The sequence below is a fragment of the Monomorium pharaonis genome, chromosome 5 (genome assembly GCF_013373865.1).
Source record: "Monomorium pharaonis isolate MP-MQ-018 chromosome 5, ASM1337386v2, whole genome shotgun sequence".
In the NCBI taxonomy this organism is placed as follows: domain Eukaryota; kingdom Metazoa; phylum Arthropoda; class Insecta; order Hymenoptera; family Formicidae; genus Monomorium; species Monomorium pharaonis.
This window is the reverse complement of record NC_050471.1, coordinates 17,555,359-17,568,947: the sequence shown is the minus strand read 5'-3', so window position 1 is coordinate 17,568,947 and position 13,589 is coordinate 17,555,359. Positions and strand designations below refer to the sequence as shown.

Here is a 13,589-nt window from a genome sequence, read left to right as displayed (position 1 = left end):
GTAATTTATTGTGTAATTTTAATGTAATTTTTATAAAAATATATAGCTCATACACCCGACTTCATCATAAAGTTTTTGGTGCATTGAATAAATATATTGCTATCAGTTCTAACCCCACTTTTCTTACTTCGTATGGCATATCTGTTAAGCATGTATTTTAAATATAAATTTTTTAATGGCAAATTTGAAAGTGGACCATGTTTAGTGCTAATACTTGGCTCAGGTACCTTATGTCCACGTAAAATGAGAGAAAACTGATAATTTATTTTAATCTTGAAATATAAGGAAAAATAAAAAAAAAAATTATCAAAAACACACATCATTATATCAAGTCATCAAGAGCCATTATATAATATTAAAAAGTTGACTGCGATTCAACAGTCAATTACGAAATTAAATGATAAAATATTTTGTAGAAGATAACAACCAATAAAAATCATTTGTTAAATTTATTTATACATTTGTTCAATACATTTTTCTAACGTCTGTGAAATTACTTTTTTGTTAATACGTTTTACTTGTTATGTAAGTAACTGAAGAAAATTTAGTATAGTCGAAATGTTTCGCAATTTTTTTAACAATTTAGCATCTTTTAGAGAACTTGCGCTCTAATAATAAATTTTTTATTGATAACATCTTACATAATTCGTTTATTGAACTTATTATACTTTTATATAAATACAATTTGGTCAAATTTCTTAAATTGATAGTGCACTTGTATTTACGTTCGTTAAAAAATGTTTAAAAAAATAAGAGAAAGACAAAAATTTTACAAAAGTATAAACAATAGCATAGTTGGCCAGTATAATAAACGTTAAAGTTAACAATGAATGCATTATTTAATCGGAACGTTTCTTAACGTGTCACATATTATCTTGCCATTCATCGAGGTAAGTAATGTATTTCCATTCCAACAAGCGATGCCATCTCCATTCACTAGAAGATCCACCTAGCAACATATTATATTTTTATAAAATGTGCCTTTTATTTCGCGATTTCTTAACCCTTTGCGTCACAGTGATGCCACCAGAGCATCATCTATTGTCCAAGTATTTTCTTTCAAGTAATCAAGTATTCCACATATTCTTAGAGTAGATTTGGAAACGTTAGAGTGCTAAGACGTTCCTCTAAATAATAAAATTACTTCCAGAAATATATGAAATAATTTTTTTTAATAAATATACATTGTAAAACTGCCACGTTTAGTAAAGAAATTCATGTAAAAAATTTTAATTACAAACCTGTACTTAAACATTTGTATTTTAAGGATTATTGATCATGATTTCCAAATGAAAAATACAAATTGCAAAATGGTAGATCCAATATGTCGGACACAAGATTCTAAATTCAACGAATATTTTATGAGTTTATTATGTAGAAGTTTTTTGGGTTGTTGATTAGGGATCCGTAGTAAAAAATAACACATGAAACTTTAATAATAATGGAGTAAATTCTGATAACAAATTCGTAATCAACGTCCTAAAAAAATCTGAATGACTAGTCTCATAAAAATTGGCAAAATTTTAAAAATTACGTTCACTATATTGGATTTGCCAGTTTTTTGAATTTCGAAAATCTGATTGCGGATTCACAATCAATGACCTCGAGAACTCTAATACACATATTTTCATAAAAATTGAAAAAAATTTCAAAACTTTTCTCCACCATATTGGATACACCATTTTAAATTTCAAAAGTCTGATAGCGGATTTGTAATCAGTGACCCGCAAAACTCTAATATGTCAATTTTCATAAAAGACTTATTAGTAAAAAACTTTGTGACACAAAGGGTTAATTATTAGGTAGTAAATTCTATAGAAATGTACAAAAACTAAGTAAACTATTAGGTGTACAGTTCTCGACCTTTTTAAAGAAAATATGTTGTTTATTTAAAAACAAATAATGATTCAATGTTTAAAAAGCTTCCGTTACTTTCTACACACTTTTGTTACTCTTCAAGTAATTGGCAAAATCCAGTTTTTCCTTTAGAGAAAGAATAATGATTTCGAATTGATTTTGTCGATGACTTTGTCAACCTCCTTGGAGAACTTAAAATGGAAATCAACTAGGTAATATTGAAGAGATCCGAAAAGATGGTATTTCAAGGGGCAAGATCTGTAGAACATATCACGTTCTACAAAAAAAATTTCCTAACCCGTTGGAGGTGATTTTTCAAGATTGTTTTTGTTAAGTATGGCATGCATTGTTGTACAGCAAAATTATTTTATTTTAATGATGATAAAAGGTCTTTTTTGATCTTAGAATTAATCTTCATAAGGTTTAACTCAAGGAGGAAGACTAACAAGAAGTAACTCAAATAGTTAATAATGCTCTTTTGGTACCACTAAATAACTGTCCAGGCGTTCTCTATCCTGGAGATTAAAATTAAATAATCCCGAAACTTTTAAAACTATTTTTTATCCCAAACAGTACACAATATTTATAAAATATTTACAAAATATTTATTTGAATATTTTATAAATATTTATCCAAATATTTTTGTGGTCTTATATTTGAGAGATCATGAAGATTTATCATAAATATTATTAAAATATTTATAAATATTTTATAAATATTTATAAATATTTTATAAATATTTATAAAATATTACTAAATCTTTAGGAAAGATAGAAAATGGCGCTGGTGAGTGAGGACGTGAAAGTGCGCTCCGGAAGGAAAAAAAGAAAAAGGAGCAGTGAGAAACTGGGGAGATGAGGGACACAGTGATTCGGACGGAGGAGACGAAAAGACTGCTGAGGAAATAAAAGGAAGACGGAGGAACTACAAGGAGGGAAGTACGACAGAAAGAAATTCGGAGTGATTTAGAGAAAAAAAGATCGCATAGCCAGAAAGTTAGAGTAATGGTGGCGAAAAAGAGAACGTGTGCTAGGAACAGAAACAGCGAGAGAAGTGTGAATACGGTGAAAGAAGACGAAAAGGATATAAGCAAAGAGACGAGAGAAGAGTTAGCGGGAATAAAGAAGGAGCTAAGAGGAATTAAACAAGGTGTAGCGGAACTCATTAAGATATGCAGGAAGTGACACTGGATACGAGGAAGAAGACACTGAAAGAAAAAAGGAACGGAGAAAAGAGGAATGGGAGGAAGAAAATGAATACGGAAAAAGCAAGAGAGAAGAAGACAAGGAAAGAAGCAGGGAAGAAGACGACTGGTAGAACATAGTGAAAGGGAAGAAAAAAAGAGAAAGAGGAGGTCATGAGACGAAAGACAAAGAGGAACAGAAGATAAGAAAGAAGAGTGAAACAGCAGCAGAGGAGAATTATAAGGAGAGAAAGGAGAAAAGAAAGAAGGATAAGAGAGAGGAGAAAAAAGAAGAAAGTAGAGAGTCAGGGGAGATTAGCAGCTCAGAAGGAGAGGAGCTAGCAAAAATGAAAAAAGGAGAGAAGTTGAAGAGGGCTAAAAGAGAAGAGGAGAAGACTGACAAGAGGAATGCAAAGAAGGAGGAACTAGTCAGAGCGGAGAAGTAGAGAGGAGCGTAAGGAGAGAGAGACAACAAAAGGAGGCTTCGGAGTGCGGGAGAGAGAGAAGAGGAGAGAAGAGAGCAGAGAGTCAAGGGAGAGCAGAGGCGCGGAAAGTGGGAAGTCAGTAAACAGAGAACGAGGAGAAAAGACGAAGTGAACAAAAGGAGAGCAAATCAGCAGAAAGAAAATGGAGAAGGAAGGTATAGCCAGAGCGGAAAGAGAAAGTATAAAAAGGCATAAGGAGAAAGAGACAAGAAGAGGAGATGGCGGAGAACAGAGAGAAGGCAGCGGATCAGAAAGAGAGGAATTGCAGACGGAAAAGACAGAAGATGAGGAGAACGGAAAAAGGAGGACAGGAGAAAGGAGGATGGACAAAGAAGAGGCAAAGCGAGCAGAGAACCAGCAGGTGGATCAAGGAAAGAGGAGACAAGCAGGAAGAAAAGGGCAAGGAGCGTAGTATGGAGAGAAGTGGAAGGGTAGAGTAGGGAAATAAGAAGGGACTGTATAAGGTTCTTTATGAGAATAGAATTAGGAAGGGAGATATAAAAGGGATAGATGAAAGAAGAGCAGACAATGGAGGGTGGATGACTTTAATGGAGTTGGAGGAAACGGACGATAGGGAAGAGATATTAGTGAGGAGAGGGGAGATAAAGGTAAGGTAAAACGTAGGAGCAAATGAGGACTTGACTTTAGAGGAGAAAAAAATGATGTGGAGAATTTTAGCAAGAAGGGAGATGGCGAAGGGAAAAAGGGTGATGTGTAATAGTAGAAAGATCTGGGTAGAAGGAAGGAAATGGGAATGGGACAGGATGAGAAAAAGTTGGAGAGAGAGTGAGATAGAGGTGAGTGATAGACAAAGGAGGAAGTAGGAAAGGAGGGGGAGAGAGGAGAGTTAGAGAATGGGGAAGGTAGAAGGGGAGAGAAGTTGAGAGGAGGGGAATGAGGGAGGTGGATCGGAGAAGGGCGGGGGGAGGTGAAGGGTTATAGAGAAAGCGAGGAGGGGATGGAGGGATGAGTTGTGAGACTGCCCAATAGCCAGGTCGTGTAGGGGGATTAATAATTGTAATGATTGTAAGAAGGATATAATATGTTATAGGAAATGGTTCTTATAATTGACTATCAAATTGATGTATATGAGATGTATGTGATAGATTGTATTGTTGGAGATGGAAGAAGGATGTACGGGGTTTGATGCACCCCCTGAAAACACCCCGGCACTCCGAAAGAAAGCCCGGAATAAACTTTATTATTACTACAAATCTATTTTTTATTTACCATAAATATTGTATAAAATATTTAATCTATATTTTAATGATATGTTGAATAAAGATTTTTCTGTCATGTATATAAAATATGTATAAAATATTTATATATTTTTAAAAAATAGATAGAAATAAATATTTATAAATATTTATCATAAATATTATGTGCTGTTTGGGATAGCTACAAGTATAAGACACAACATTTTCATCTAACACCAAGCAAATTATTTTCTTAAATTCGCCATTTTTTTTTCAATTAAAATGCGAAAAGAAAGAAATGTGGCGCTTTAAGATAACTATACAAAAAAATTTTAATAAATGCTTGATTAAATGTAGGAGTCGAGAATTATACACCTAATATTTATTATACATCTTATATTTATACCTAATATTTATTATACACTTTATATATGTATATATATAAAATTATAATTCAATATTTATTATATATCTTATATAATTATACATCTAAAAATAGCGAAATAAATTTAAAGATTAATTTTTACATATACCTGCAGCTTCTCCCATACTTTTTTCTTTGGATTTAACACTTCATCCGCAACTCCATCTTCGTATCCGTCGATAACAATTTTATCGCCAGGTTTGCTATCTGCAGGTGGCCTTAAAGGCTCTACTTGTTTAACTGGTTCTTCACTATATAAAATATATCGTGCAATAATTTTTATTAGTCTTATTACAGTCGGACCTCTCATTTAGTATACTTCCATTCAGCATAACCTCCTTTTTAGCATACCAAAAACCTTAGTATAGGCTGGGTTCAGGGAGACGCTATTAGCACTAAAATTATCATTCTATTCTTGTTGCTCAGTAAATGTCGAAGAAAGATAAAGCACGCTCACAGCGCCAAAAGCGTGCTCTCCGAACCCAACCTTAGCATCATGTGATCACAGTCGTTGCGCGTGCACAAGGCGCAGTCATCTGCGCCAGGTCTGTACGTATACCATGTCAGTGTAAAAATCACGTCCTAACCTCCACTTAATTTGACACTGGATGTGGTTACGATTAGTTACGGTCCTAATTTCCCATTTGTCATATTTGGTCCCGGTGGTTATTCTAAATGAGAGGTCCAACTGTATCAATATCTATTCTTATTTATACATTTTACCCGTGTTCTTTTTTGCTGTATTAAATAACCAGAAACAAAACATTCACAAAGATTTCTACATATTAAAATTATACATATATACATGCATATAAATACAAGTTACATTTTTATGAAAAAAAGTATCTTGAAAAAAGTATTTTAGATAAAAATGTTTCAAACAAAAGTTGATTTAAAAAAGAACATAATGGTATAAGATCAATAATATAAAATCAATTTTCCCCTCAAATTTTAGTTTTTAAAAGCTTACATATAAGGGTAATTGATATTTTTTAAATAAAATTATATGTGCTTTTTTATACAATATAATTCTTTATACATTAGCGCAAAATAAAACGAAACAAAAATTTTGATCAAATTTTTAGGCAATCTTCAAAGTGATGCAACTTTGCGGAAAATCATCCAAATTACATGACATTTTTTTTAATTAAAGGACAAAAACTCTATTTAAAAAATCCCTAGGCGAAAGTTTGATTTGTTACGTGCGAACCTTTTGTATTGCATAAAAACCAAACATGTTTTTTTTAATTGAAAAAAGTAAAAGTTTGTTATCATTTTTCACAAGGTTCTCGTTAAAATCTTGTTAATATTAATCCAGATTCTTTAAGTTCATTCTTTTCTAAGCAATTTAAAAAAAATATATGTCAATACGATGTTTTTTGTTGATTGCACACAAGTTTGAAATTTGCATTTTAGGGTATTTTAGCAAATAAATACGGTATTTTTTGAATATCATGAATTTTGAGTACTAATGTGATATTGCACATTGATTTTATTCGTGTTTAACTCAATCATACCGCCGTCATCAGATTGATCCAATGTGCACGTAAAGGTTGACAGTCGGATTTTACACATCATGTGGCTCTGAAATTTATCGGTGGAAATTTGCTGAAACTACTGATTTGAATATAGCAGATAGCTGACGTGCCAATTTTACTGAAGTCAACAGACAATTCGCCATTTTAGCAGCCTGCTCAGAACACACATAAATATACACATACTCATACATATAAAATAAAAATTCAAATTTTATTTAAAAAATTAGCCCTTTTCATATGTGTAAAATCTAATCGTCAACCACAACGTGGTGCACATTGGAGCACCTAGGGATTTTTTAAGTAGAGCCTTTGCCCTTTAATTTAAAAAAAAGTACATATAATTTGGATAATTTTTCGCAAAGTTGCATCACTTTGAAAATTGCCTAAAAATTCGGTCAAAATTTTTGTCTCGTTTTCTTGCGCCAGTATATTATTCTGTATATAAAAATATCAAAGTAAAGTTATCAAAAAATCAATAACTTATGAAATATTTTATATTTTATTATGTATATTACGATATCAAATAGCTCATAAACAATTGTTATCTACAAGGTATGCCTATTTCATTATTTATATAATTTTGTTTAGTTTTTTTTTATCATCGGGATAGCACACGATTAGTGAGAGTATTAAATATTTTTGAATCTCGCGCTGTTATCTTTGTAACTAGACCCGTCTCACTTAACTGTAAAACGATAGATGTCTCACTTTTAGTTTTTAGTTCCGGTCGATAAGTTTGGGCCTCTCGGGCTCACACACACGAACTTACTTTTGTCTGTCGAACTTACCTCCGTGTTATATTAATAAAGAGTTTTTGTTTTACTAGTACAATCGTACGGACAGACTGTTTATTTCAATAATTCTAGAAAGCTTGAAATTAATCTATGATTTTCCTTATAACGAATGCTTTATATGAGAATGGTAGTTGTTAAAACATTGTTCTGGGTGTGAGTGTGTCACCCAGTGTGTTAACGTTGATCGAAAAAAAAGATGTGTCAACAAAGGGTTAACTATACGTATACTATATATTTCATTCTTAATTCATATTTTTTAATTTTTAAGACTTAATATTTCATGTTTATATATTTTGTAATTGTAAGTTCTCCAGTAGCCGTGGTCGTCTAGTGGTTAGGACCCTACATATTTTATCATATTATACAAAGCTTAATAACTTCAAAATGACTTATTTAAAGTGAATAAAATTATAGTAAAAAGGTCTGAGAAAAGATTATAAGAATATGCAATAAAAAGTAAGGGATCCATTTAAAAAATTCAAGGTGATGCCTTGACTTGGGCGACATCACAAAGTCAAACTAATATAATTAATAAGTACATCTTCCTAAACCCTACAATTTTTGTATATAACGTTTTTTTAGAAAATCTTTTTTGAGATATATTGCCGTCTCGGTATTTTTTATACGCATATAAATATTACATATAAATTTTATACATATATCCCAGTAAGCAAGAAACATTAATCAACGTTTTTGAAATGTTAATTTTAGAGAAATTTTCTTAATTTTATAACTTAATGTTTCATAAATATTTTTTAAATGTTATTTAATAATATTGCTGTCTTAATATTATCCCAACAAAATTACCTTTCTAAAAAAGGTAAAAAAAGACGCCAAGTGTTTGGTTTTTCTTTTAAGCAAAAAAATTATTGGATGGTTCAACCTAAGTAATATAAGAAAAAAATCACAAATTCAAGATAAAACTTTTAATCAAATTCAACCTAAGTGGTATATACTTTTGCATAGTTCAACCTAAGTATTATATACTAAGTGTGTCAAATTCAACTTAAGTAATATATACTAAGTGTGTCAAATTTAATTTAAGTAATATACATTCCTGAAATGGTATAACTTTGATTATTAAAGTGACAATTATTTTAAATAAAAAATTATTGTATTTACACACACAAATTAATTTCTTTACAAAAATGATATGTAAATATTTTGCGCCAATTAAAAATAAACATTACAAAATGAGAGCATTAAGTTTTTTCTCTACAAAAATAATGATATGAAGAAATATATGCGCCAATCTGTAAAAATAGATGTTTATTCTTTGGCTGGCATTCATAGTTTGATTTTTCATTAAGCTAGCTTGCATCAAACTAAAGATTGATATTGAGATTAAATTGAAATGTAATCAATTAAGAACAAAACCAATATTTTTTAACTTTGCTTTAAATGATCAAATTCCAATTTAATCTCAATCTCAATTTTTAGTCTGATATGGCTTTAAGATTGTCTTAAGTTTATCTTTAGATACAATTTTGTTAACTATAAAGGTAATTTAATTATAAATTTAAGAAAATCTTAAATACAAAATCAAACTTAATATCAGCCTTTCATATTAAATTATTGACTGCTGCGCGTCTGTAAAATACAATTGTCAGGAAGCATATTAGCAAGAAATAAAGGACATAATATTGAGCTGGCAAATAAGTATTATAATACGACTAAATTACAAATATTACAAATAAATATTTTAATACGAATAAATATTTTACTACAAAAACTTGGCGCCGCTAAACCGAACAATTTGTTTTAATACAAAATCAAAAAGAATATATTCCAACACATCTATTAAACACAATGTCTGTAGATATTTTGTCATATTTCAACGACAAAATATACTTTCCTAACAGGAAACGAGAGAACGATAGACAATGATATCATTTCTTGAAATTCTTTCTTTTTGATTCAGAGAAGTAATGGATTACGAAAGAGAAATCAATTAGATTCTCGTATTTTTGTTGGTATCTATTCTAAATCAATCAGTGAAAATCTGTCGTAATTAATAATGTAATTAAAGATAAAAGAAACTCTAAGTTTCATATCGTTATGAAAGAAAAACTCTTCGTTGTATTAACAATACTTGATATTGAACATCGATCTCTAAGCATAATTATCGTAGAAAACATAATCAATTATAAAATCATTACATCAAGAGATATTTTTCTATCATGTTATGAACAAAAGTGTAATATATGAATATATCACGCATTTTGTAATTTTCTAATTAAATATTTAGGAAAAGAGAATGTATGAAGAATCAATCGTAGATATTAATCGTGATAAATCTTTGTTAATTTAACATTCCATGGAAAAAAAAACGATAAGAAACGATAAGAAAATTTGATGCGGCAAATATTATAATACACTTATAAAAGAAAATTATCAATTTGAGAATCAATCGTAAATTTATGGTAACTTTTTATCAATGTTTTCATCAAGGATTTATCAGTACGATACAATTCAATAAGAAACAAAGTTAGAATTGTATGATACTGTAAATAAAATATTTAAGAAAAAGAAAAAATCTATCGTGAATGTACGAAAAACTTTTATTAATTTACTTATTCGCAATTACTTATTCACAAATAATAGAAATTAGATTATTTGTAGATTCCATAAGTTTCTATCGCTTTCTCTCTTTCGACTTTCTTAATCACAGAAGTTTATTACGGTTTTAATTTGTCTTATCTTTGTTAACTCCTAATTTTGTCAAGTAATCGCGAATGTGCGTAGCGGCCATTGCCACGAGTGTAGGCGCGGTGCGGCGAGACGCGAGGGCGGCGAAGCACAGACAGCGGCGCCGTTTCTCCTCCTTCCCCCCACCGCGCACCGCCGGCAGCCAATGCTTGACACAGTGGACCGCGCTACAGCTCGAGAGTCTCGGCTTTTCGCACGGCACGCTCTCAATCGTAGAATTTAAAAAATTAATATCTCGATTATGGGTGGACCTAACCCAAGACAATATTGAATTTTTATGTTCATCTCTCGATCCCGTCTATTTTTCTATTATGGGATAGCTTCCGGTTACATTTTACCCTGTATATATGTAAATATGTATATACATATATATACAAGGTCATTCAGAACAACTTTAGGTCCGTAAAATGACGTATTCCTGATGCAATTCTAAGATAATTTTACCTTTACAAAATTTTATTTGAAGCGTAGTTTTTGAGTTATAAGCCAAAATAGTTAACGAATCACGCGTCGAGTACAGAAGGCAGGCAGGAGCGGCGCGCCACGAGCGTAACTGACTATCCGCGTCAGCTGACGGGTGATTACCACCGCGTAAGTCGCTAACCATTTTATCTTATAACATAAAATTATGCTTTAAATAAAATTTTGGTAAAGAAAAAATTGTCTTGGAATTATGTTAGAAACACGTGTTCCTTAAAATCACTGTAATAACCAAAAGTTTTTTCCGAATCGCCGGCCTTCGGACGCTGCAACCAGCTAATGCGCTCGCTCTCTCTCTCTCTCTCTCTCTCTCTCTCTCTCTCTCTCTCTCTCTCTGCGGGTCTGGATTGGAGTAGACGTGTCGAACATCGCTCCGTCTCTATAGTGTGTTTTGAGAAGAAAAGAGAGCAGTAGAAAAGTATAAAATTAGTGTGGTGATAGTTTTATAGACCAGTGACAACAGGAATCGTTATCTAGCCGGGAAAAGCAGATCTGTGAATAGCTGAATTATATTTCTATAATCATGTGTATCAACGACGTTGTGACAAGCAAGCACTAACGTGGATGGAATCTGCTGACGTGTAGCGAATCGACAGCGGCGGAACACAAATGTCGACGATAGAAGAGGACATCGAATATCGATGTTCGGCATGCAAGAAGGCTATTAAAACTGAAGTAGTACAATGCAAATCATGCGTTAAACTGTTTTACCATCCAGGCTGTGTTAGTAAACACAAAATTTATGATAGAAATAATGAACTAGTACCGTGCCAGGGCCCCTTTGCAAAATTTGGGATAGAGAATGAAATTGGAGAAGTAAAGAAAACGGCAAGTAGCAACAGAGATAGGCTCGGATCGGCAGGAGCATCTGGAAGACCAAGCACAAGCACGAGTGGATCGGCAAATATGGACCTAAAAATTGATTGGCTCATGAGAACAATAAAAGAAATAAAAGACGAGACTATATGTAAGAAAGAAATTAAAGTGATGATAAAGGAAATTATCCAGCATGAGTTAAAGAATATCAAAGAAGAGCTAGAAGAAGTAAAAAGGATGCTGTCCACTGGACCTAGTAATTCGTCAAGAGGAGCACAAAAGAGTTATAGTGAGATAGTTAAAGAAAAGAAGAAAGAAAATGTTATAATTGTTAAACCTAAGGTTCAGCAAGAAAATGTTGATACGGCCATGTTAATAAAAAAGAAAGTAGATATAAAGAATATGGAAATGGGAGTAACGAAAATAAGGAGAGGAAACAATGGTACAGTCATCTTGGGATGTGAGAATGGAGAATAAATGGCAAAATTAAAAACTACAGTGCAAAACAAGCTGGGTGATGACTTTAAAGTTACTGAGTCACTACAGATAAAGCCGAAAGTAAAAATTGTTTATATTGACGAAGAAGAATGGAACTTGAGTGATAAAGAATTAATTGATTCAATTAAAAAGCAAAATAAACTTGGAACACAAGAAGAAAATATTATGAGAATAGTGAAAAGATTAAAAACTCAATCCAACAGAAGAGGTAAAACAGAAGGCGCCATAATAATTGAACTAGATGAAAAAACACATGAATTAATGGTGAGCCAAGGAAAGGTAAATATAGGATGGAAAAGATGTCCTGTATTTAATCATATTAGTGTTAAAAGATGCTTTAAATGCTGGGGCTATCACCATTTTGCAAAATACTGTACGCAAAATAAAGCATGTCATAAATGTGCAGGTAATCACAAATCAAATGAGTGTACAACAAATGAGAAGAAATGTGTAAATTGTATGTATAAAAACCAAACGTACAACTTGAAGATAAAAGATGACCATGATGCATTGAGTCCGGAATGTTCGACGTTTAAGAGAGTTCTACAAGAGGAAAAGAGAAGGGCCGGCTGGGAGGATGCAAAATAGCAATCACAGAAGGAAGAGGAACATATACTGTATACAAATGCGCAAAGTTTAATGGCACATAAGGACGAGATACAGCATCAGATTATGAAGAAATTAAATCCGGCAGTTATTGCATTGTCGGAGTCAAGACTAATCGCGGAAATTGAAGACAGTGAAATAAGTGTACCGGGATACAGTGTGGTTAGATGCGACGCCGAAAATAGAAATACATGGGGGGGTTGCTCTGTATGTAAGAGATGATATCAAGTATGAAATAGTAGTATTAAAAAAATTAGAAAGGATTGTGTGGTGCGTTGCAATAGAAGTGAAAGAGAAATTGTTTAAAGGAGTGTTAATGGTAATATATCATTCACCGAGTGCGTCACATGGAGAGTTTATAGGATTCTTAGAGGAGATAGTAGAAGAATTAACGATAAAAGAAGAGTGTATAATATTAGGAGACTTTAATATAGATTGTATGACAGACTCTTATTATACAAATAAACTACTAAACGACTATGCAAAGTCTAGGTATGAAGCAATATGTGGATAAACCAACGAGAGTTACCGAAAAGAGTAAAACAATTATAGATCTAGTTTTTGCGAATAAAGATATAAATGTAGAAGTCAAGTACGAACCTAAGATCATGCGTGGATAAAAGTCGTGATAAATACGAACGAGATTGTAAATAAATATAAAAAATTCAGTGGCAGGGATTATAGTAGATATAATGCGGATGAGTTTGTTAAGCTAGTGGAGAGTAATTTAGAAAAAGGATATGATTTAGATATTAATGAGTTAGATATTAATGTAAGGGCAAAGAATTTAATTAATAGTATTGTAGATGCGCTAGACATCTTAGCACCTAAGAAAATTTTTAGAATACCGAAAATATGAGAAGGGAAAAAATGGTATACAAAGGAAATAGAAGAGCTAGCGACTAGAAGAGATGAGGCTTATAGAAAAGCACTGTACGATAGCACGGAACAAAACTGGCAACAATTTAAAACAGAAAGAAATGCAGTAGTTAATTTAATTAGA

The 13,589-nt window shown here is 32.0% G+C and overlaps 2 protein-coding genes across 3 annotated transcripts in view; one reads left to right on the top strand and one right to left on the bottom strand.

Annotated features, from left to right (window-relative positions):
- Window positions 1-433: 433 nt before the first annotated feature.
- Window positions 434-13,589, bottom strand: part of LOC105836061 (tyrosine--tRNA ligase, cytoplasmic) — a 62,763-nt gene continuing 49,607 nt past the window's right edge. For both annotated transcript variants that reach the window (XM_036286650.1, XM_036286651.1), the window contains exons 7-8: window positions 5,255-5,396; window positions 434-949 (exon numbers count right to left, since the gene is read on the bottom strand). In XM_036286650.1, the coding sequence (XP_036142543.1) occupies window positions 836-949; window positions 5,255-5,396 (256 nt within the window). In that variant the 3' untranslated portion in view covers window positions 434-835. The remainder of the gene's footprint in view (window positions 950-5,254; window positions 5,397-13,589) is intronic.
- LOC118645486 lies at window positions 10,802-12,128 on the top strand. Its single transcript, XM_036286652.1, has one exon. The coding sequence runs from the start codon at window positions 11,276-11,278 to the stop codon at window positions 11,957-11,959; it is 684 nt and encodes a 227-aa protein (XP_036142545.1). The 5' UTR covers window positions 10,802-11,275; the 3' UTR covers window positions 11,960-12,128.